The sequence below is a fragment of the Lipotes vexillifer genome, unplaced genomic scaffold (genome assembly GCF_000442215.2).
Source record: "Lipotes vexillifer unplaced genomic scaffold, Lipotes_vexillifer_v1.1 scaffold834, whole genome shotgun sequence".
Lineage (NCBI taxonomy): Eukaryota > Metazoa > Chordata > Mammalia > Artiodactyla > Lipotidae > Lipotes > Lipotes vexillifer.
This window is the reverse complement of record NW_006792311.1, coordinates 108,649-132,676: the sequence shown is the minus strand read 5'-3', so window position 1 is coordinate 132,676 and position 24,028 is coordinate 108,649. Positions and strand designations below refer to the sequence as shown.

Genomic DNA, 24,028 nt, shown 5'->3' with positions numbered 1-24,028 from the left:
GAGCGTCGTTAACAACTCACAGGCGAAACAGCCCTCTCAGTAACAACTGTGAAGGAAAAAGAGCTGTGCGTATATGTTATGTACTGTGTGTGTATACAAGGGAGAAAGAACGAATATGAGAGGGAACTCATATCCGCAGTACAACTGGTTGTGTAGGTAGGGTAATACTCCTTGAAGGACAGAAGGCTGCTGGTGGAGTTAAGAGCTTCAGAGGACTTTCCAAAGAAAAGACAAATGTGTGCGCCTGACGTGGTTCTAGAAAAGCTTCTTCCACAGGGTGGGAGTGTTGGTAAGGTATAGTGCGACAGACTTTTAAAGGGGAGAGCAAGTGACCGCTGGATCCCGGAATACGTAGCATGGAGGGCACATCCACAGAACGTGTCTGATAACACTTGCTGTTTGAATGAATGAACGCGGGGTCGATGAAGCTTTGGATTGGGGAAGGAGGCATGCGCCCGCAGAGGAGGTTCTAGGGTGAAAAAAACGCAGAATACTGAGGGAAGGGGCCGAACCTTTAAGTGCCAGGAGGAAGAGAGATGGCTACCGGGTTCGCGAGGGCACTGACCAGAGAGAACTCGGTGCCGGGCCAGTTGACTCGGAAAGGGATGTCATCGCTGAGCTGGGGGAGCGCTCGGCCGCCGCCGGACGCCTCTAGGAGACCGCAGAGTACCAGTAACAGCGGCCCGCCTGGGACCAGACTCCGCGCGCCGCCGCCTCCTTCCTCCATCCTCCGCCGCCGAGTTCTCCAGCCGCCGCCACAACCCCCTCGGCCCACAGTGGAGAGGAGAGGAGGGGGGAGGAGGAGGAGGAGGAGGAGGAGGAGGAGGAGGCGGCGGGACTACCAAGCGCCCAGGCAAACCGGGGCCCAACAGCCGCCACGTCTCCTTCCGGAGAGCCCAGCAACCCCGCCCCCGCCCCCTTGGACTTCCCGCTACCGTTTCCGGGGCAGGCGGTATATCAACATCCGGGGCCGCCGAGCCGTCCGCCTACGGAAGCCGGGACGCCGGCCGGGCTTCTCTTGTCGCGCGCAACCGCAGTCTCTAGGCTGGGAGCGAACGCAGCGGCTTCCCGGGAGCGGACGCGCAAAGACCGGGCCTCGGACCAGCCCTTTCGGCGGCTGCGAAGTGGCGGCACGGAGAGCTGGTGAGTCCGGGAGGCGGCGGCTGTTCCCTTCCGCCACCCGCGGGGCTCTCCACCGGCTGGGCAGCGGCTTGGCGCTCGTGGAGCAGCTACAGGAGAGTGTGAGCGGGGCGGGTGCTGGCCTTCAGATGAGAAAATTCGAGGTGGCGAGAAATGAGAAGTGGCGATGTTCCTGACTGCCCTACTCTCTCGCTGCTTTTCCTTTTCTCCGCACGTAGCATCTGTACACTTCATCTTTCCCGCCTCTTTTGCTGTGGGCCGCGGTCACCTCACTACTTCCAGCTCCTGACTAACGCAGGGCGGGGGTTGGCTCAGTCTCCGCAGCCGTGGTTTCGGGGATACCCTAGCCGAGGAAACCTGTCGTCCCCCCGTATAAGAATACTGCAATTCTCCGAGGGTGGCCTAGACGGAGAATCTCCTTGTGGGAAGGGCAGCTAGATAGCTCAGCCCCTACATTTTTGCTTTAAGGGAGTCTCTTTCATCCCAGAGTTGAAGTGTTGGGTTGCTGTTTTTTTAAGGAAGCCGATAAGTTGCTTTATGTGAGGTTCAGGGCCAGGTGAATGTGAGATTATGAACAGATATCTCTGACTTTATTCAAAAACGCACAAAAAGTTTTGGATTCCCCTCCCCATCTTAAAAAAAAAAGCCGTTGTTTTCATCTCTAATATAATGGGTTATACAGTGGTAGTTCTATAGCACCTGCCATTGTCTTTCTGGAGGTGGGAAAAGCTAGACCTCCGTGCTAGATCTGCTAAAGACTGTGTCGCCCCTTGTGTGTCGTTGTCCCCCCCACTCCCCGCGCAATTTGAGCCAAATCAAAAAACAGGAAGAACAGTCTGTTTTTCTATTTTTTGTTTTAAAAATTTCCTTTTTTAAACAAAAGGAATCCGCAGCATCAAAGAAAATTACTTTTTTCCAGAATTGAGGTGTTGTTCATTAATTTATTTACTTATTAATGCTTAATATGTGTGCAAACACTGGGATTGGTAAATGGCAAATAAATGGGTCTCTGTCCTCTTTCTCTCATGGTCTAACAAGGGAGATTACACAGACAAATAATGGTAACCTATTGTGATATAATAAAGTAGTTGACATTTATATAGCATTTCTTCCATGCACTAGTGTAAGTACTTTATATATGTTATGAGGCAGGTACTATAGATTATACAGTAGAGAGATGTTAGAGTGAAGATATAAAGAAGGGCAGAGATTGGACAGGAAAGGCTTCCCAGGAGACGTGACATTAGAATTGGGGTTTTAAGGATTTATAGGAGTTCATCAGGCAGGTGGGGTAGCGCATTTCCAGCACCATCCTTCTAGATGGTCCGTTAGGGCTTTTTGGTGTAGTCAGCAGATAGTGTGGGATGGAATCAACAGCAGGAGATTAGTGCTCTCTTAGAGGAACAGAGGCAGTCAGTTCAGATTAATTCAGTTCATTCAGTTCAGTTAATTCCAAATGGATTAGATATTTAAATGAACAACAAAAAGAAAACAATCGAAGAAAACTTAGGAGAATAATTCAATGATCTTGGTGTGTAAGATAGGAAATCCTGAAGTCATGACGGAAAAGAGATGTATTTGACTAAATAAAAATGAAAAATATTTGTCTGCCCTGGTTTAGTCTCTGGGTCTATAGTGATGGAAGCTGCCTCAATAGAGCTTATGTTCAAGTAACAGATAAAAAACAAGTAAGGTAATTTCTGGTAGTGGTCACTGCTGCTTAGAAACTAGGGTTGTGTGAAAGAGAATGCTTCTGGGACATGCTGCTCAGGTAGATGGTCAGACTTGTGTGAGGAAGTGACATTTGAGTTGTGACTTGAAATGGTGAAGAGGAAGCCACACAGCAACTTCCAGCAGGAAAAGCTTGGTGTGTTGGAGGGACAGAAAGAAGGCTAATGTTGCTGGAGTGTAAGAGCAAAGTGGTAGGAGATGGCCAGCTGGACACAGATCTGTAAGTAGGAGAGTAATGTGGCCTGATGTACATTCGTGAAGATCATTATGGTTGCTGTGTGGAAAACTGATTATAGAGAATGTTATTGGCTGGAATGTGTTCCCCAAAAGGATATGCTGAAGTCCTAACCCCTGGAACCTGTGAGTGTGAATTTATTTGGAAATAGGGTCTTTGCAGATGGAAAGTTAAGGTCATTGAACTCAGGTGGGCCCTAATACAATGACTAGTGTCTTTATAAGAAGAGGGATATTTGGACACAGACAGATATACAGAGAGAATGCTGGGTGAGGATGGAGGCAGAGATTGGAGTGATGTGTCTACAAACCAAGGAACGCTATAGTTTGCCAGCAACCACCGGAAGTTAGCAAGAGGTAAGGACAAATCCTCCCATAGAGGTTTCATAGAGATTGTGGCTCTGCTGACACCTTGATTTCAGACTTCTAACCCCCAGACCTGGGACTTTCCTGGTGGCACAGTGGTTAAGAATCTGTCTGCCAATGCAGGGGACATGGGTTCGAGCCTGGGTCTCGGAAGATGCCACATGCCATGGAGCAACTAAGCCCTCAGCATGTGGGCTTAGTTGTATGGCAGCCCTAGGAAACTAATGGAGGGGCAAGTATGGCAACAGGGAGACCAGTTAGGAAGCTGGTAGCAGCAGAGGTGGGGAGAAGTGGCCTAATTTGGATATATTTTTCAGCATCTTCAGCAAATTCAGCAAATCTTGAATTTGCTGGTGGATTAGATGTGACATGTTCTTACAGAGATGAATTAATGATGATGTCTAGATATGTTTTATGAGGAACTGGTGGTGCAGTTTACTGAAAGAGGGAAGAAAAGAATGTGGACTGATGGGAGCCATGCGTTTTTGTCTGTTTTACTTTTTATTTTGAAGTGATTTCAAACTTATATAATAGTTGCAAGAATCAAACCTAGATTTCCCCAGTTGTTAACATCTTACATATGTGGTTTGATTACAATAATAGTAATTTCTGAATCAAGGGTTCTGTTTTGGACATGTTAAGTTTTATTATTTTTAAAAATTTTTATTGGAGTATAGTTGATTTACTGGGCATGTTAAGTTGTATATATCAGTTAGACATCCAACTGGAGCTCAGGTAAGCTGAGTTAAATAAACCTGGAGCTCAGGTAAGGAGGTCAGAGCTGGAGTTATAAATTTTGGTGTTATTAGCATATAGATATACTGAAAGCCATGGTTCTGGCTGACATCATTTAGGGAAAAAATGAGGATAACAAAGGGAAGATGAGTCATTGCAACATTAGATACTGAACAGCATTGAAGAATTAACAAAATGGACTGCGGAGGTGTGCGCAGTAAAGCAGAAAGAAAATCCGAAAACTGAGATATCAAGGAAGTCGAGAAAGAAGTGTACCATGGGAATGACCAGCTAGCTGAGTCAAGTAAATGCTGCTGAGGAGTTGTGGAAGATGAGGATAAGCAGGTAACCACTGGATTTGACAGCATGGAGGAGGAGCAGAGGGGAAGAAAGGCTTGATTGGATTGAAGTGGAGGCTTTTTTATGTGTAAGTTTAATTAAAAACATTATGTTTTTGCATTTCAGCAGAGTATACACCAGTTTCTCAAAACCTTGACAATGTTGACGTGTTGGGCCAGGAAAATCCTTGTTGTGAGGGGCTATCTTGTGCGTCGTATAACGTTTAGTAGCATACCTGGCTTGTGTCCACTAGATGCTAGTAGCAACCCCGCCCTCCCCCCTACCCCCAGCCAAGTTGTGACAACCAAAAATGTTTGCGCACATTGCCAAATGTCCCTTGGCAGGCAAAATGGCCCATGATTGAGATTCACTGGTTTAGACTTTTAAATGAGAGGCTTGAATATTAATGGTAAAGTTTTAGGCATTAGCTCACTGAGTGGGAAGATATTTAGAGGCAAGCAGGGGACCTTTCTAGCACTCTAAAAATTTTGCAGTGTAGTGAACACCTACTTTGCCTATGATGCCTGTTTGTGTTGCATCTTTGATGATTCCATAAGGCACTTAATCTTACCTCGCACTGATGTCATCATTATGCAGTTATCATCATAGAGAATTTTGAATGTAACTATGTAGAAGATTGTCCTGAACCTGTATTAACCCCATCATTGCCTAGAAATTATTTTGAAAAAATAGTCAGTTACTTCATTTAATAGTCTCTTGATTTTTTCTCATGTAAATATGGTACAGAATACACAATCTTAAATTTTGTTTATTTTAAATTTCTGCTTCATGTATTCCAGAAAAATTCCCCTTTATTTGGCAAAACTACGCTTTTCTGCACACAAGGGAGTTAGTCTTAATGTGGCAGTTTTCAGTTAGCTGCAGAACTACAGATCTGGGGAGAGATCAAGAAAGTTGTGCAGTTATTCATCTAATAAATGTGGTTTGGAAGCACTGTCCAAAGTACTAAGGGTGCTATAAAAATGACTTAGATATAAAAAAAAATGACTTAGATATAGATCAAGGCCACCAAAATATTACCACCTAAGAAGGGAGACAGGACTTGTAAATAACTAATTATATTAAGAGTGAGAAGCATTGTTAGAGAAGTACTGTGCAGATAAAGTATTGTAGACATTCAAAGGAGGGGGTGATTACCTCTAGCAAGGGATGAGAAGAAGGAAGCGTGGAAACCAATAAAATAGTCTCGGCATTTGTATAGGACCTTAATGGATGGTAGGAATTGGATTTAAAGAGCTGGGAGAGGCCTATTCTAAGTGGATGAAAGAGCATGAACCCAAGATGTAGAGATCAAAAATAATTTGGTTTGAGTATGGGAATGACATAAGGAATTTAATGTGACAAGGTTGTCATTTCACTTTTGTGGGAAAAGGATGTTTTAATCAATAAATGCTGGTAGTGCAATTTGCTGTTCATCTATAGGAAAACCAACTAGATCACCTTATCATAAATTACATAAAAAGTAAATTGTGAGAATTCCCTGGCGGTCCAGTGGTTAGGACTCCACGCATTCACTGCTGAGGGCCCGTGTTCGATCCCTGGACGGGGACTGTAAGCCGGGCAGCGCTGCCAAAAAAAAGTAAGTAAATTGTAAATGAGTTAAAGATATTTCCATATGAAGCAATTAGGAGAATATTCATATAATTGGAGTAGGGATGGTATTTTTTAGTAAGGCAGGAAATCCAGATACTGTAAAAGGAAAGATAGACCTGCTATAATAAACTTTTTAAAATTAGTAATTTTTTTTTTTTTTTTTTCACATAGAAAGCCCTTCCTTCCCTCATTACAGAACTTATTACAGAACGTCTAACATGGGGCCGTGTCCAGGTCTAGTTCTGCCGCGAGCTGGAAAATCCCGAGCGCAGGAGTCTTTCCTTAACTTTCTATTGATATCAAGCCCAGCAACTTAAGCTTCACCTCTTCCACCTGGGAAAAGCAACACTCCTGTTCAGTCTCATGTCTTTTCTCTACCTTTCTGCTTCTGCTCATCCTTTACTTCCTCTGCCCAACCTTGCCAACCCTTTGATGGTTAACCCAAGCCCTTCCTCCTCCAAGAAACGAACGACGCTCACTCGAGCAAGTCTTCTCAGCACCTCCAGATTCACACACTCTCTGTCCCTTTTCATCTGTGTATGTCTTGGCTCCAAAGCAGACCACAGACTCTTTGAGAAGGGGGCCTGTGACTTGGAGTTGAAAGTCATGAGTTTAAGTCCCGCTTCCCTATATCCTACCACCGGATAATTGTGCGTGAGGATTAAATGAAATAATGCATGTAGAGAATTTGGCACATAGAAAGTATTTAATATAAAAGTACTTAACATAATAGTCTGTACTATTATTATAAATGAATACAAAAAGATGGCACTCTTTCAAGAAGGGGACTTCAGCATTGTTAAATACCCCTTTTTTTTTGCGGTACGCGGGCCTCTCACTGTTGTGGCCTGTACCGTTGCGGAGCACAGGCTCCGGACGCGCAGGCTCAGTGGCCATGGCTCACGGGCCCAGCCGCTCTGCTGCATGTGGTATCTTCCTGGACCGGGGCACGAACCCATGTCCCCTGCATTGGCAGGCGGACTCTCAACCACTGCGCCACCAGGGAGGCCCAAAATTAGTAATTTTTAAAGTTAAAAATACGCAAACCTTTTGGCCTAGTGATTTTACTTTTTGGACTTTCTCCTTTAAATACAAAAGCCCTGACACATAAGGATGTATGTATAAAGATAATTCATTGTGGCATTAGCTGTAATGGCAAAAAAAAAAACCCCTGGATATCTGATTTTCTAATAATAAGGCAATGGCTGAATAATTATATGCAAACTCTGTACAACTGAATAGTGAGGTGGTTAGGAGCAGGGGCTCAAGAGTTAGGCTAGTGAGATTCTGATCCTACCTACTACATGTGTGACCTTGGGCACGTTACTTAACCTCTTTAGAGCTCAGTTTTCTTACCTTTAAAATGGAGAAAATAACAAATGTGAGATGTAAGAACTATTATGAAGATTGAGATTTATTATGTATTTCATTCATTTAATAGATGTGTCCAGGCACTATTTTAAGCACTTTATAGATACAAATTTATATAATTGATTTATTCCTTGTAATAACCTCAGAAGTTAGATTTTATTGTTTCCTCATTTTACTGATTAGGAAACTGAAACACAAGAGAGGTTAATATGTTCTAATATAATTCACACACAGGTATAAAATTGTATATCTGTGCCATGTTATAAAATATGGCTGAATAAAACTTAAAATTTTTTTTTCCAGTTGAAATTTTTCTGAGACAGAAATGAGAACCAACCACTTGGGCTTTGAGTTAAAAGTTATCCCATATCTCTATAATACTTTCTCATTTAGAGATATAAAGGGCAAAACCGATAAAAATAAAGACATTTGTTCAAATTAACAGCTGGTATGCAATCTGAGGTTGTTTAACACTAATTACTCCAGAGGCTGCCTAAGATAGTAATTGACCTTTTCTGTTAATTTCCAATATTGATCTTTTTTACCCCCAATCACTCCTTTAAATATAATTTACTCTGTGGTAACAAGAAGCCTTAAGAGGACTGGGATACACATTTTGGGAAAAATAAATGAAGAGAAAAGTTTTGGCCTTCAGAGATTTTTGGTTAAAATACATCATGTTCACAGGTGACAGAATGCCAGCAAATATCCAGGTGCAAATGTGAATATTGTACATACTCATTTCTTAGGTACAAGGAAAAAGAAAGGAGATTGGAAATTTGATTTCAAATCAAGCTAGAATGTTTCATTTTTTAATCCCATGCTTTATATTTTTGTTTATGGTTTTTCCTAAGAATTTTCTGTTAAGAAGTTTGTATAAGAATGAGTTTTAAAAACTTCATGTGTACAACACCTATATATAACAATACCTGTGTAGTATTCTTGTCAAGCCTGGGTATAAGAAAATTATCAAACAAAAAATGTGGCTCATTCTACAAGACAGCTGGCCTGAACCTTGAAAACAATCAATGACTAGGAATAAAAAGATTCCTCTCTAACCAAAGATGTATACTACTATCACATCTTAGAAAAATAACAATGATTTCAACTTTCACCATTTATTGGCCTTTCTTTCCCCCATTCAGGATCCAATCAGGGGTCATGCCTTGCATTTAATTGTTGTCATAAAGCCTGTTTAATTTTAATTTTAATTTTTAAAAGAAGTTTATTGGAGTATGGTTGATTTACAATGTTGTTTTAGTTTCAGGTGTACAGCAAAGTGAATCAGTTATGCATATATCCACTCTTTTTCAGATGCTTTTCCCATATAGGCCATTACGGAGTATTGAGTAGAGGTCCCTGTGCTGTACAGTAGGTCCTTATTAGTCTTCTGTCTTATATATAGTATATATATGTCAATCCCAATTGAAAGTCTGTTTAAAACTATAGCAGTTCCCCTTTGCCATTGATTTTAGGGCTCACTATTTTTTTTTTGTACTACTAACAAAGAAAATAACCACTACCAATTACATTTATGACATGCCATCTAGTGTAAGACTCATCTCAATTTCAGAAGTCTTAAAATGAAATAAATATATTGACAAAATATGGCAACTTGCTCAAGGTCATAACACTGGTAAGCAGTGGAACTGGATATCAAACCCAAACAGTCTTGCTCCTGAATCCATTCTTTTGGCCTCTTCTCAGTGTTGCCATTTTGTAATCAATGAGTTATTGCATGTAAGGCTTTTTCAGCATAGTGCCTTAATTACATATTAAATATGTAATATGTGTTAGCTTTTATTATCATTTTCACAGCTTCTGCAATTGGCTACTACTGTATGTTTATAACATCTACATTCTGTGACTTTATTCAGTTTTTCTGTGCTTTGTTTATAGGTTGATTCTCAAGCATTGAAAACCTATAAACTTTACAATATTGTACTTATGCAAGTACAAGTCAGTATAAAATCAAGAGGTGTAATTGGAACTGCGGAGAAAGAAATGTAATTGTATTAATCCTCTGCCACTTAAAGTGTCCTTTTAGCTCCCTAAAATTAGTACTATATTTGCTAAAATGAATCCATTTTGTTCTTGAAGATATATTTTGAGCTCTCAAACACTTTGTTCTAATTTACACTAGTTGCTTTCCAAGTCTGTTGCATATCTACCTATCTATATTGGGTCTATCCATCTATCTATCTTTATTTTTTTTTGGTAACTCTCCTGGGTTAAATCTACTGTTTTATGTTATTCCGTGTCCTCCTTATCTCACATTTCCCTCCCAGCTTGTTGGGTTATAGCTAATTAGAAGTAATTTTTTTGGGAAAAGATATAAAGCAGGTAATTTAATTTTCACAGGCCTATAATATGCAAATGTATTTATCTTGCCTTCTCAGTTAATAGTTTGTGAATAGAATTCATAGTTCAATCATTTCGTTTTGCTTGAAACTTTGAAGACATCATTCCTTTGCCTTTTACCATCTAGTATATCTGATGAGAATACCAAAGCCAGTTGATTCTGCTTCTTTTTTGCAAGTAATATACTTTTTCCTCTAAAATGTTTTATTAGACTCTTTTTCTTTTTCATTGGTTTTATCATATTTTATGAGTATTTCTTTCTAGGTGTGGATCTTTTTTCATTTATCCTTCATTGCACTCCATGAGTCCCATTTCTTCACTTATTAAATTTTGTTCTCCTTCATTTTCTCTTTTCTATTCAGAATACCATTTAGATAGATTCTTCCAATCAGAGAGAAAAAAGACAAAAAGAAAAAAAATTAGGTAATGTGGAAGATCAATTCAAGAGATCTATTTCCTTTTACTATCAGTTCTCCTTTTTGAATATCTTTCGTCAGTGTTTCTTTTTTTTCCTGTTTCCATAGTTTCCAGTTGCACATTTTTAATAGATGCAATGTCTTCATGAATTTCTTTGAGGATAGCACTTACAAACTTTAAACATTTATAAGTTTAAAAGCTCTGCTTCCTTAAGGTGAGTTGATTATTTTCACCCTTTTGTGCTTTTGCTTTTCCTCTTCCTCAAAAATTAAAAAACAAACAAACAAAGGATTCTTGAACTCTTTGTAAGTGAGCAGGGTATCAACTGTTGTGCCTCACTTTAGAGTCCGTGGGTGAAACGCAGGAAAACAGCTGCCTCTTCCTCTTCACCCTCCACCCTGTGCCCAAGTAAGGAAGGCTTTGTTGTGGAGCATGAAGATGTTCTAATGCTTTCAGGGTAGATTGTAAAATTAAAAAAAAAAAAAAGTTTTGGTTTTAGCTGGAAACCAGCATTGTTGCTGCTAGACATTCTGTGTGTAAAGGAGTAAGATAAAAGGTTTGCCTTGGCTATCTAATATACATAAGAATCCTGAGTTTTGTCCTACAGCCCCTTTCTGCTGTATCTAGGTTTGGTATTTCTTCAGACTCTGCTGGCAGGAATGGCTTCTGCATGGCTGCAGCTTTCTTGTGTGTACACATGCATATAGGTGCACCTGCATGTTTGTTCTAGACTTTGGTTTTCTCAGCACTGGCTTAATCCTCAATATAATCCCATCTGCTCTCCTTCTAGAATGCATGAATGCACTTCAGTGGGATTTTGCTAGGAAGTGGAAGAAAATGCATATGCTTAGTTTGTCTTACACAAAGTAGGTAATTGATAGGTATATGTTGAATAGATCAATCAATGTGTTGAGAATATTGGGCAAAACATACATCTGTTTAAATTTTTAAAAATTATGACTTTAGAATACGGGTAATTAAATGAATCTTTTTAAAAAATTCTTTTAACTTTGTCCTGTTTCAGGAAAGAATCTCATTGGGGTTAAAACTTGCCAGTGGAGGTACAAAATGAAAAACCTGCCATCTCTCACTGTTGTTGTTTTTTTTTTCCCCAAAATTAAAGGCCTTAATTCCATTTTGTTCCTTTTTAGTGCTTAGCACAGTGCCTGGCATGTTGTAAGTATCCAATGATAGTTATTATTAATGTTTGTTTGAGTTAAACTCTTTTTGTCTCTCATTGGGGAATAATATGTATAAAGTACTAGGAATAGATTTTGGCATTTATATAAGTGCTCCATAAGTGTTAACTACTATTCTTTGATACATGAGCAACAATTTATTTTTTTCTGTGAAGCTTTCTCTGATCTTATGTCCCAGCCTTTCTGGTAAGTAACACTGATATGCTTGCTTGTGTGTCTCTCCACCAAATGTGGTTCTTGATAGCTGGGAGCTATCTTTTTTATCTTAGTAGTCTTGCTGCATAGTGATTGCTTGCCACCTATCATTAGTCCCTCTTTTTTGCTAGATCTTAATGGTTGAGGAGGATGGTGTGACTGGAACATGGGGGGTGTGCACTAGTGGGAAGTGAAATGTGACAAATATGCTGACACCACGTTGTATGTAGCTGAATACCAGATTAAAGAATTTGAACTTTATTTAGTATGCCCTGGGAGGCATTTTGATTACTGACTAGTTTCATATTTTAGAAAGATAATTCTGAGTACAGAGAAGAGAATGTGCTGGAAAGAAGAAATAAGATTGGAGGCAAGCAGAAGGTGTAAGAAACTCTTGGCTCTTGTCGTATTATAAGGTTCTTATTTTAGTTGAGAAACCTTGCAGCTCATACTTGAAGGATAGATCTTACCAACACATAACCTTTTAAGTCATATCACAGATAGGCTTCAGGGTTTCCCTGCTCACTTTGCTTTGAGTTATATAAAATTATATAAAATTTTAAATAAAATGCTAAAATTTATTATAAACAAGGAACACAACTACATTTTGTAAAAATTGTGAAAATATTTTCTGCAAAAGCCTGTGAATTGGTGATATTTTAAACTTGTTTGTTGTATTTTCTGTTCTGTCCATTGTTCAACATTTAATGTGTATCATGTACAGGGAAGTAATGTAGGACAAAATTTTTCTTTGGGAAAGGAGATGAATTATGTTTTTAATACACTAAGTTTCAGGTGTTTATATAGCTCAACTGGAGGTACCTTACCTATAAGACACATAGATTTGTAAAGAGTTTGAGGAAGTAGGCTAGAGATTGGAAGTTTTCTAAATAAAGATGGTAATTGAAGCCTAGGATTCGATGAGTTTGTGCATCTGATAAACAGTAGTCAAAGATGTAAATAGAAATGCAATGAAATGTTCTGCTTTTTGGCGTTAGTGATACGGTCACTAGTGTCTGATGTGTCAGAGTTGTAAAGAAGGATGAAGGACCGAGATCTTTGGGTTGAATCAGAAAGGGGTCATTGGAGACCTGAGACTACACTGATTGGGTAGAGTACAGCAGAGTAAAGTTAGATTGGAGGGACACTGAAATAAGTTGATAAGGAAATAGAACACTGTAGTTTAAAAATTCCTGCAAAGGATAGGAAAGCTAGAAGAGTGAAAGAAATTGTAGGGTTAAGTGGTGGTTTTTCCAGATGTATGTGCATTGGCTAACCACTTATAAAGACAGGAAGGTTCAGTACAGTTAAATAAATAAAACTACCCAGAAAACTGAGCTCTATAATATTTTAGAAAGGTAAAGTGAACATTAAGAAGAATTAAACAATCCTGAAATTCAGTAAAGCTAATTTTCATCATATAAATTTGACATTTAGAAGAATAATTTTAGTACTTTTTCAGGAGTTCAAATTCTTTGAAGAGTAGCCACAGGATTAAAAAATCATTTGCTAATCGTTGAATTTTTAATGTGTGCCTAGGGTGAGTTTAAAGTTTTAGAAATTCATAAAAATAGATTGTTAAAAGCTGAATAAATTCATAGAAAATATAGTCACAGTATTTTTGTTGAAAAAGATAGGCATAATTGGAATACCCTATTTGATACATAGATTTCGACGTGATATGATAAGAGGGAATTTTAAGCACATTTATCATATAACTGACTTAGAATCAGGGATGTAAATTATAGGAGGATGATGCTTACATTTATATTCACAACTGTTCCAAAGTTATAATTTAAAAAAGATATGTTTTTATGGAAAAGAGAAATCTAATATAATAGAATAAAATGTTGACTATAAAATGTTTTAAAATCAGTCTTGAAGGAATAGATCACCTTCATGCTTTCACATATTCAGAGTTGACATCACAGCAACCTTCGTTTCCCTAAATGATAACTTTTTATGTATGCAGGTGGTATCTAGACTGTGCTTACAGTTCTTGGTAGACTTGGAAGTGTGAATGTGTTGTTTGGGAGTGGGGAAAGGAAATATAATAGTGGCCTGGAGTAGGAGTAGAAAAGACCTACTTTTAAAAAATCTACTCCATTAGAGATTTACATTAAAGGTTTCTTTTCTCTATGTAGGGTTTACACTCATACTTTTCTTGAATTCCTAAAACTGAACACCTAGCTATTAAGATTTATTCTCTGAGGAATGAGAGTCTGAGTTATGTGTGTGTGATGAGGGCAGAATGAGAGAGACTGTTTTGAAAGTGAGGTCCAAGGGCTATAAAGAGACTTGCAGTTTTGCTAAAAAAAATGTTATGCTCTAGCTAACTTAGTACCTTTATGATTCTTACTAGCTTGTGGGCTCCAAACCCTAGCTTCTCTCTAATTCAGTATTGTTTATCTTCTCCATTTTAGTCATGTTTCTCTCCATCCCAGTGAAAATGAAAGGTCCCTGTCCCTGGGCTATTTGGATCATGGCTTCCCTATAAATGTTGATGGTATACCACATGTGTATTTTCTAGTTAACTTCTGAGAGTCTAGAAAGACACATAAATGGGAAACCCAAAGTAATCCCTCTCCCTTGATATTTCATAACATAAGTTATATATTAAATGGTAGAAGAGTCACTAAGGCTGGATCTCTGAATACACCTATGTGATTCTGAGCTATGGCACGTGAATCTTGGATAGGCTCATTATATTTGTGGAAATCTGTATGCATCTATCAAAATTAACATCTCTATGTAACAAGTCACGTACTATGTCGTTACACAAAAAGTTAAATCTTGTTTACCTCTTGAAAAAGAGATGCAGGTTAGTAAAGACAGTTAAATTCAAGTGGATTTTTAAATATATTGTAGAAGGATCTTGTGCTTTAGCAGAGACATGGACTTCTGCTGCTTACTAGATGTGTCAATTGTGTGCAAGTTACTATGGAAACATGCTCAGAGGATGATTCTGTATGTGTAGTGCCTAGTACATCCTTATGAGGTATTCATTAATGAATGTTAGTATTCTTCCTGTTGTACAGGACAAGTGAAATGCCTTCTAGAAAACGAATATTGAAAATGTTGGAAAATATTTAAAATAGTTATGTAGCTGAGTAAATTATCAAGTAATGTGTTAACAGATTTAAAAAAACCTGAAAAGGACTACTGTTCCTACTATGTAGAACAGCTTTATTTTATTTTACATGAAAAACTTCTGTACTAATTATTAGTTTCACATTAGACTTAATGTGATACTGAAATTCTTTTCATGTTGACTATATAACAGAGAGACTATATGTCCTATTGAGAAGGATATCACCTATAATAAGAAATAATCTGATTAGTTTGAATCAAAGTTACTTTTACATGAGTTAATAATGCACATATATATTTCCTACTTGAGTAGCATCATCAACACTATTTAGTGGATACCTTTAGGTGACAAGATGTAAGAAGGAAAAAAAAAGCTGTGTAGCAAATGATCAGGTAATACCACTTCTTTAAAAAATTACAATTCTAAACACCATTTCAAACAGCAAACTTTCATTATATGTTTCTGTTAATTTGTAATATCAGATAGCCCATCTTTGTTTTTTTTAAGTTTCAGTATAAGATTAATACAAAGTGACAGACTAGACTACATTGTTAGTAGACATGATTTGTATAATTTGTGCTTTTCTAGCTGAAAGGGTTTTTTCCATGTAGTAAAATACATTTATTCAAAAATGGAGAGGTATAGTACATTATAATTCCAAGGAAATTTTTATATTAAAATGCTATATTTTGGCTTAAATTGGAAAGGATTTCATTTAATACCTAAATAAGGAGATTTACATTCAAGGCCCAAATCTTGTCTATATTACCATACGTTTCTAATTACATGTTATTTTAAGCTTATTTATTTTAAACCATGATTACAGAGTTGATGTATGGGAATATATTGAAGGTATAACCTTATTATATTTACTGGTCTTTTGGTTTCATTCTCTACAACTTCAAAATAGTACTGAATTATATTTATTCAGATAAAAACAAGTTCTGAACTGAGTCCTTCATCGTATTTTTCTAAAGAACTCACTTCTCATGAGCAAGTATTTAATATCACATAGCTGGAAAATCATTATATTATTGAAACAAATTTTTTCTTTAACTATACCCCAATATCTTGAATATGTATGTGTTTCAGGCCACTTGCAATTAAACTAAATTTAGATGATATCTTGACTACAACATTAAACACAACTAAGATTTTCAAGTAAACACGTTTACATATCATAATGTCATTGTGCTGTCCTCTGAAGACTAAAAGCTCTGCTTGTTTGGAAAAGTCAGTTAGGTCTTTTTAAGCAATTGAAGTTCTGTTTTCCTTCTAAACGTTCCTTTACTAATTTTTCCAAAGAGAAAAGATGCTCATCTGCATCTTCTGGCACAAGGCTTCTAATGGAATTTGCAAGTTCAAAAAGATATTCTGTATTTTTTCCACTTGGACCAGCTGCATTAAAAATTTGTTCAGCAATGTCTTCCAGAGGTGCAGGACCAAGGTAATTAGGATTATCACATGTTCCAATATATAGCAACACAGTGAATGGTTCTGTTGTGGAATCTTTTGGATAAAAAATGACTGTTGTGGTCCTGTAGCCTCCTTTCTCTCTGAAGTCAAGGTATGCTTTTACTTCTTCTTCCTTTCCTACTGGCAGTCTGTAAGCAACACCCCATACACAACCCTGTTGAAAAATGAAAAGAATATATTATTTAGTTTTTACAAGGCTAAAATAGGTGAAGATATATTACGATGTAAGAAAATATCTTGTATATTCTTAGAAATCAGTGCAGTTTTGCTTCACTTAATGTGCACCGAACAGGTATATACTAAACAGTAAAGGAAATCAGCATTTTATATTCTTCAATCTGAATAAATGATTTCCTTGTATACCAGGATATTTATCTTTAAGTTTTTCAAGTTATGTCTTTTAACTAATGGGACTGAAATTAAAATACCAGGTCTTCATTTAGTCATTAAATATAGTTCTAAAGCTTTAAATCCATAAACATTTCACTGATGGTATAGGGGCAGCAGTTTCCAAACTGCTTCAGGGAGTGTCGTAGCCACCCTGAAGCCTACTTCAGGGCTTCTGGATATAAGTGTTGGCGTGCTGGCTGGGAGGGGTTTGACCCCCAACCCCCTTCAGCTGGAGTTGAGTATCACTTATATATTTGGTGTTCCCTTATTTGCAGAAAGTGTTCTGTATTTTAAAAGCTCTGTAATAATCAACTATTAAGGCGATAGGTTCATTTATCTGTTCATTTCTTCACTGCCTAAACTTTCAAATATCCTTTGTAAATTACTCCATCCAGAGTACTAAATGGCAACCTCTTTGTCAAGAGAGCCCATGAACAGTGTCAGTAAAAGCAGTGTACTTCAGCTGCAAAGATTCTTTGTAATATTAATAAAATACCTGTGATATAAGCAAGATTTATAGTTTGTAACACAGATTTTCTAGTTTCTTGACAACCTTTAATTATTAACTTGATTATTAAACTTTAGGTTGCTAAGCATCTTGAATAAATTAACATTCTATAGAAACAAAGTGGTTTTATTAACTAATTAGGAGTTTTACCAGTTTGAAGCCATTTTTATAAATGCTTTTCCTAATGTAAGTTATGAAAGCATTTCATAATTTCATCATTCATCTGCTGTTGCTAGCTGCTTGATTTTATATATCAGAGTCCTTTCTAAAGTTAAATATTTAACTTCACAATATAAAATTTGGATCTCAGTAAAATGATTGAAAATATTTAAGGAACAGAACTACCAGGTAAATAAAAGTTTTCTAGTGCTCTAAATTTTTAAAAAAACCTCTTGTGCTTTTGATAAAATTAGGCAGTAAAGAAAGTGATAGTTCATGACTGGGATTTTTGCTGAAATATTAGAATCCTAGCAAATGTGAGGAAAGCTTTAGGGTTTCATTTGATTCTTAGTGGTAGTCTGTCTGAGGGCGGGCTCCATTAATTTCAAAGGAGACCACAAAATTCTCAGTCAATAAACTCATCAAGAAAGGAAAAATGATGACTATATGCCATTGTTTTTTTTTTGTTGTCTACCTTGAATTCTGTATTCCAGCTTTTCCCAACAGATGAAAAGAAATACAACAGATACAGAGAGGAATTCTAGACTCAGTGTAGTTCAAATTGTCTGTGATGACTGCTAATAAAATTTCACTGATTATTAAAACTGAGAAACATCTTAACATTTTATGATTAAAGACTATACAAAAAAGAATAATTATACCATACCGCAGGATCTTCAACAAGAGTCACAACTCTTCCGGGCTGTTTTAAAAAAGTAAAAAAAAAAAAATATTTTTTTTCCCCGAATTAAAGTTCAATAACTGAGCATTAGCAACTTACTGTTGACGTGGAATATTTTAACTTTGTTTGCTCATACTAAGCACTTTTTCAAAAGTACTTATTTTTTATGATAAATTTTAAAATGAATTAAGAGAGTCTACCTTATCCAAATTATCTTGGCCTTTCTAAAAGATTCTCTTTAATTTGTATATAATAGGTATATTATGTTCACTTAGAATGGATATGTTAAAAAACACACACATGTGACTAAGGCTCATCTAAAATGAAAAGCAAAAGGAAGAAGCAATTATAAATAAATGTTCTGATCACTTTTTTCTCTTTAGGAAAAAAAGATTGCTATAGTTTCACTGAGGAACAAAACATGACATTCCAGGGTGCTTTCCTATTGGGAAGTGGTTCTCAAACTTAAGTGTAGATCAGAATTACCTGGAGGTAGTTCCTGATTCTGTAGGTATGGAGCAGTCTAAGAATTTGCTTTTTTTTTTTTTTTCAAATACAATTCCTACCTGGTGCCAAAGTCTGTGTCTACTGACATGTTATCATTAGTGTATGCCTACTGTGTGGCACATAGCGAACTTACATCATTCAGATATTTGTGTCATCCTTGTTGCTATTTCCTTCTAGTCTTTGTCCATTTGTATAGATAATTCATAATCACGGAATGCATGGAATTTTGGATTATGTTTTTCGTTTAATTATATTTTACTGTTTGTCTTCTCATCCATTTTAATAGTTGTATAATATTCTACTGTCAACTATAATTTAAACATTCTTGTTTTTTAATATTTTTTTATATGTTTATATTTGACTTATTTTCTATTTAAGATAATGCTAAAGTGAGGATACATATATTGGTGTGGGTCATGTAGCTACTGCCATGTTACCTTCAATATCAAAGTGAATATGGAGCTATTTATTGAATACCTATTCTGTGCTGTAGAGAAGATAAAACCTTGATTCCTGCTTTCAAGAGCTTATATTGTAATTCTGGAATATGAACTTAACATGTGAAATAGGTAGAGAATACTTAAGGGCTATGATGTATACTATTTATTAAGTGCAGTAAGAATTCTGAGTCTTGGGTGGTCAGAAAGAAAGACAAAATTCTGGCAAAAGGGCACCTGTGACTCATGATTTATGAGTGAGGGTCTAGAAGCAAGATTATACCAGGCCAAGTGTCTGACTTTAGCAGAGGGTCCTCCATGTATGGAAGATGACTCAGAAACATAACTGGAGAAATAGGGTAGAGTCAGATTTGAGATTGAAGTTGAAACTGGGGGTCAATGGAAAAGAAGAAGCCACTGAAATTTGGGAGAAAAAGGAAATGAAGAGCTACTGTAGCACTTGAGTAGTAGGTGACTGGCATGATAAAAGAAGTGCTTTGGGAAGATGGGTGTGGTAAAGTATATAGCATGCATGTTCAAGTGCGAAGGAGGTAGACTGTGCGTAAGAAATGTTAGTGGTGGAGGGGACAAGTTCTGCACTCCACCTTTTCTTTCCTTCCCCTTTCACCAGACTAGTCACCAATTCTTGGTAGCTCTATCTTCTGATTATCTTCTGAATCTGTTTTCTCTTCATCCTTCAGTTGCCTCCTTAGGGATTTCGCTGCCTGCCTCCAAACTGTTCTCTACTTGGCCCTAGATTGACTTTCTGGTGCAAAAATTGGGCCACTCACTTCTGTGCTTTGAATTTTTCAGGGTTGTAATATTCTACAAGATAAAATAAAAATTATTTTGCATGAGTTAACTACAAACCTCATTTCTTAACCACTTTCCCTCTCAAGCTGTAATGAATTATTTATAACTTTTACAGACATTCACATCTTTGGATATACTAGTTACCAGTGTGGAATGCGTTTCCTTCTTTAGAATCCCTTGGATATCCTCCCACCACTCTCTCCATAAAGGCTTGGCTGTCTGCCCAGATGATTTTGCAGCAGCTCCTTCTAAACTCTCATTGCTCCTTTTATTCATTTCCCTTATAGCACTTATCAGGTATTGTTGTTTGCATAGGTGCCTCCCACTTACATGTGAGTACTCAGTAGTAATTGTTGAAAGGAGGAGAGGTAGTAAAGTCCTCATGTAGGTGGTGGCAATTGAAACAGGAAACAGAGCATATATAGGGAGTCATTAAGGGAAAATAGATTTGTCCCTGTGACTGCTTATGGATGAAACAGACATGGACTCTTGGCACTACTGATATATTTACTCAGAAATATTTTCTAAAATTTAAGCTGTTTGTCCCTAAAATAAAATATATTATTGGGAAACAATGTAAATTTGTAAATGCACTTAAATATGTTTTGGGGGTATTGAAACTGAAGAAGGGGTCTTGGAAGCTGAATGGGATTGGAGTATGCTGTGAAATGAGTCATGATGGGTGCTTTCATTGGGTAATGAGTACTGTTTCTGATCTACATCTAGAAAAGTGAGGGATTTAGTAAATATTCATGATTATCTCTTGTGTTAAAATGTTTTCTTTTTGAAATTGAAATATATTCTTTCTGATATGAAAATTTTTTCACATTTAAATAAATCCTTAATTTGATGAGAACTGGCCAGTTTTGTTAGAAATAAATGAGATGCTTAATTAAACTTAGGAAGATACTAAAGTTAAATGAAGCTAAAACGAAAGCATAATTTAGTAAAGAAAGTAAGTTTGGTATTTTTGCTACAAATGTCACATTGCAGTATGTGGAAATGAGTCCAACATTTGTTTAATAATATCACGTTTCATATGTAATGATCATATGCTCACTAGAAGCATATGTTGCTGTAAAAACATAGTCCTATATAGCATTTACGTTATTCTAATTTGCTAGATATTTCTGTAGCCTTTTATATTCTTGTTTGTCAGACAGTTAATATTTATAAAAGGCTGGTGATCCATTATAATAAAAAATGTGAAGTAAGATAATGTTCTTTCCAGTTTTCTTAATAGAACATTATATTTAGAAAACGTTTAGTGCCTTAGGCTTTCCTTTAATATGCTAGGATGGATTCTTTAAATAAAAGTAGGTATCAAACTATTAGCCATTGCAGTTTTTTCCCCCAAATTTCCTGTCCTATATTTTAGTATATTTAAGTAAAAAGAGAGATATTGGCTTTTATAGCTACCTTCTTTTTTAAAGACTCATGAACTGTTGTATTGGCATGACAGTTTCTTATCATCGGTTTGTTTTGACGGTGTACATAACTCATTATGCTGTGTACCAAACAAACATTTTGGTTGAGACTGAAGTAGTAAAATATGCTATATAACCGTGTTCGTAAGTAATTAATACTTGGTCATTGAAATTGAAGCCTGGGTTAAGGCATTCTTCTTCAGAATGGCAGTTTTAAGTGCCCATATCTGACAACTCAAAAGGCATTTTATTTAACTTAGTTCTTTGAAGTCTTAAATATTATTTTATAACACTCTTGGAGATACCTTGGCCGTGAAGTTTCTGTTGGCCTGTAAATGTGCACTTGTGGTAAATCAGCCCTCTGTTTTCAAGTCATCTGTCTACCTTAAAGCCAAATTCTTAATTCACCAACTCTAGTTGAGGTAGAACAGCTTTTAACTTTTTGTGATTTTCATCCTATGTCTCATTGATGAGCAGGTGCAGACTATAGCCTTCCTCTCTTCCCTTTTCCATGTTGCGAGACTACAGGTATTTCTTTGGAATTAACCTCAATCTCTTGCTACATCTGATTTCTAGCATTTTAGATATTGTGCTTTTGAGCCAATATTAATTTCTTTTTTTAAAAAAGTGGTAATCAAGCTCATATAACTCTCAAGAGTATTTTAGAGAATATGTAAGCTATTAAACACTTTGTACTCTTCTAAAAGTTAGGAGGTTAACTATAATAAGTGTTCAACTTATCCAAATTATCAGTTACTCAAAATTTAGTTTTCCTTATGGATTAGTTGTTTTGCAGCCAAAACGAGGCTGATTTGCATAAGCAGTGAGCTGTTACTCTCTTTTCACGTATATTAAGATAAATGTCTCTGCATGGCTGACTGAAAAATGGATCAAAGAACTTACATTTTGCATTTATAATTTAGAGGAGAACCAGTGAGGAAAAAAAAACATTAAAATAAGGCTGGATATAGTATTGGTACTTTGCTATTTAGGTAACAAAGCGGGACTCACTTAACTTGGGAAGTACCGGACAACCAACGTGATCAAAGTAAGGTAATTTTGGAAACTAGTTCTTCTATGACCTTAGGTGTCATAAAATAAAACCTTTGGAAAGATACTAAAAAAACCCAGAAATAACATGCACGTTTAAACTCAAACCAGTCAAAGCCTGGCAGAATGCAGAAATGCCAATAAACTTAATTGCAAAAAAGCTGAATTTGCTAGTTGATTTTAGTATTTCAGCTGCGTGGTGACAGGAAGGTTTATCTTCCCATCTTTTTGGGGGGGGGCAGTAGTTGCCAAGAGATGAGGTCCCCTCCCAGCACGTTAGCCTTGTGCGAGTTTACGCCCACGCTTCTTCCTCTTCAAGAACTACCTACCACCAGCATGTCAAGTGGCTTCGGAAGGACTGCCTTTGGTTTGAGAGGGAGTCGGGGGCAGGTGGCCAAGGAAGGTACACAGAGAGAGGTAGCAGCATTATAAACTATTTCATGAGTTTACTCGGCCGTTGGGGTGTTAAGTCCCGCAGAGCTGGGCCAGGAGATGGGGAGCAGTGAGCCGGGGTCAGTAAGTGTGGGGGACTGGTTAGCGCCTCACCTTGCCAGGAACCCCGCGGTGGTCGATGCTGCCCTGCCAGAAGCGCCTGCTGTAGCCTGAGATATATCCAACCACCTTGTCCTGATAGGGGAAGTCCACCTTCCAGATGAGGGACCCGTAACCAAAAACCCACATCCTTCCCTTGCTCTTCCTCCTTGGTGGCGGCGGCAGCAGCGGTAGCGGTGGCGGCTGTCCCCTCGGCGTGGTCTCTGAGCTGCAGGCAGGGACTACAGCTTTCCGGACGTAAGAAACCGGCTGCGCAGGCGCAAAGTCTGCACTCCCTGCTTGGGGACGCAAAGCACACTGGGACTTGCAGTTCGAAGAATGTTTTCCTACTCCAGCTCAGTCAGTTATTATTATTATTTTTTTGCTTGCTTAGGGTATCCGGAAGCATTGAATTCCTCTGAACTAAGCAATGGGTTTTTTCAGCAGCCTCTCTAAATCACCCTACCTTTCTTGAGGTGCGCGTGGTCAGAGGACTACATTACCCACAATCCTTTTATGGGATTTGTGGTTCTAAGATTGGAACTGTCTTCTGTTTTTCGAATGCAGAGAGGAAGAAGAGAGAGGGTGGGAATCGTGGCTGGTGTGGTCTAGATACGGAGGCGAGCTGTTTATTGGTACCGCAGTTGGTGCGTAGAAAGACATTTTGTTATGGTTTGAAAACTGGATTTGTAGGGAGTGTAAACTGTATTTTTACATTAAAAAAAATCTTTCTACCTGTCGAATAAAAGCAGAAAGTTTACTACAGAAGTTTTGTGCCTATAGAGCTGTTGAACATTATTTAAACAAAAATTGCTTGCATATTTAAATTTTCTGCGTGAAACGACCTTATTCATCTTTAGTATCCTCAGGAGTCACTCAGAAAAGAGTAGGCAAAGGTTTTTAGCTCGTGTATAGGCTTTGGAAGCCATATGTGAGACCTCCTGAAGTTGTATACAAGATTTGGGATCTGTGTACATTTTTCTGGGGAGAAATTTAATAGCTTTCATGAGTTTATCCAACAGGTCAAGTATCCTAAAAAATGTTTTGATTTGAAGGTTAGAGCTACTGCTCCAAAATATTGTTTAGGAAGCTCACTTGGACCATCAGTGCAGTGTTTCCGTATGTGAAAGCAGAAGCCTTAACAAATGATTATTCTTTCTTGAGGATTTCTGTTTCGTAGTCTTTAGCTTTATAAAAGAATGCTAGAACATCCAGGTTCAAGGAGTATTATTTATGCCCTTAAGAAATCAGCAGG

The 24,028-nt window shown here is 37.5% G+C and overlaps 3 protein-coding genes across 6 annotated transcripts in view; 1 reads left to right on the top strand and 2 right to left on the bottom strand.

Annotated features, from left to right (window-relative positions):
- Positions 1-1,022, bottom strand: part of ERLEC1 (endoplasmic reticulum lectin 1) — a 34,309-nt gene extending 33,287 nt beyond the window's left edge. For all 3 annotated transcript variants that reach the window (XM_007465480.1, XM_007465481.1, XM_007465482.1), the window contains exon 1: positions 566-1,022. In XM_007465480.1, the coding sequence (XP_007465542.1) occupies positions 566-727 (162 nt within the window). In that variant the 5' untranslated portion in view covers positions 728-1,022. The remainder of the gene's footprint in view (positions 1-565) is intronic.
- Positions 969-24,028, top strand: part of ASB3 (ankyrin repeat and SOCS box containing 3) — a 91,208-nt gene continuing 68,148 nt past the window's right edge. Inside the window, exon 1 of the mRNA XM_007465485.1 lies at positions 969-1,143. The gene's annotated coding sequence lies outside the window, so the exon portion shown is untranslated. The remainder of the gene's footprint in view (positions 1,144-24,028) is intronic.
- The window catches only part of CHAC2 (ChaC glutathione specific gamma-glutamylcyclotransferase 2), a 19,991-nt gene continuing 11,144 nt past the window's right edge, over positions 15,182-24,028 (bottom strand). The window contains exons 1-3 of one of the 2 annotated variants that reach the window (XM_007465484.1): positions 22,789-22,923; positions 17,994-18,029; positions 16,028-16,423 (exon numbers count right to left, since the gene is read on the bottom strand). In XM_007465484.1, the coding sequence (XP_007465546.1) occupies positions 16,028-16,423; positions 17,994-18,029; positions 22,789-22,923 (567 nt within the window). Of the gene's footprint in view, positions 16,424-17,993; positions 18,030-22,788; positions 23,016-24,028 lie in introns of those variants that run through there. The other variant, XM_007465483.1, reaches the window with a different exon arrangement.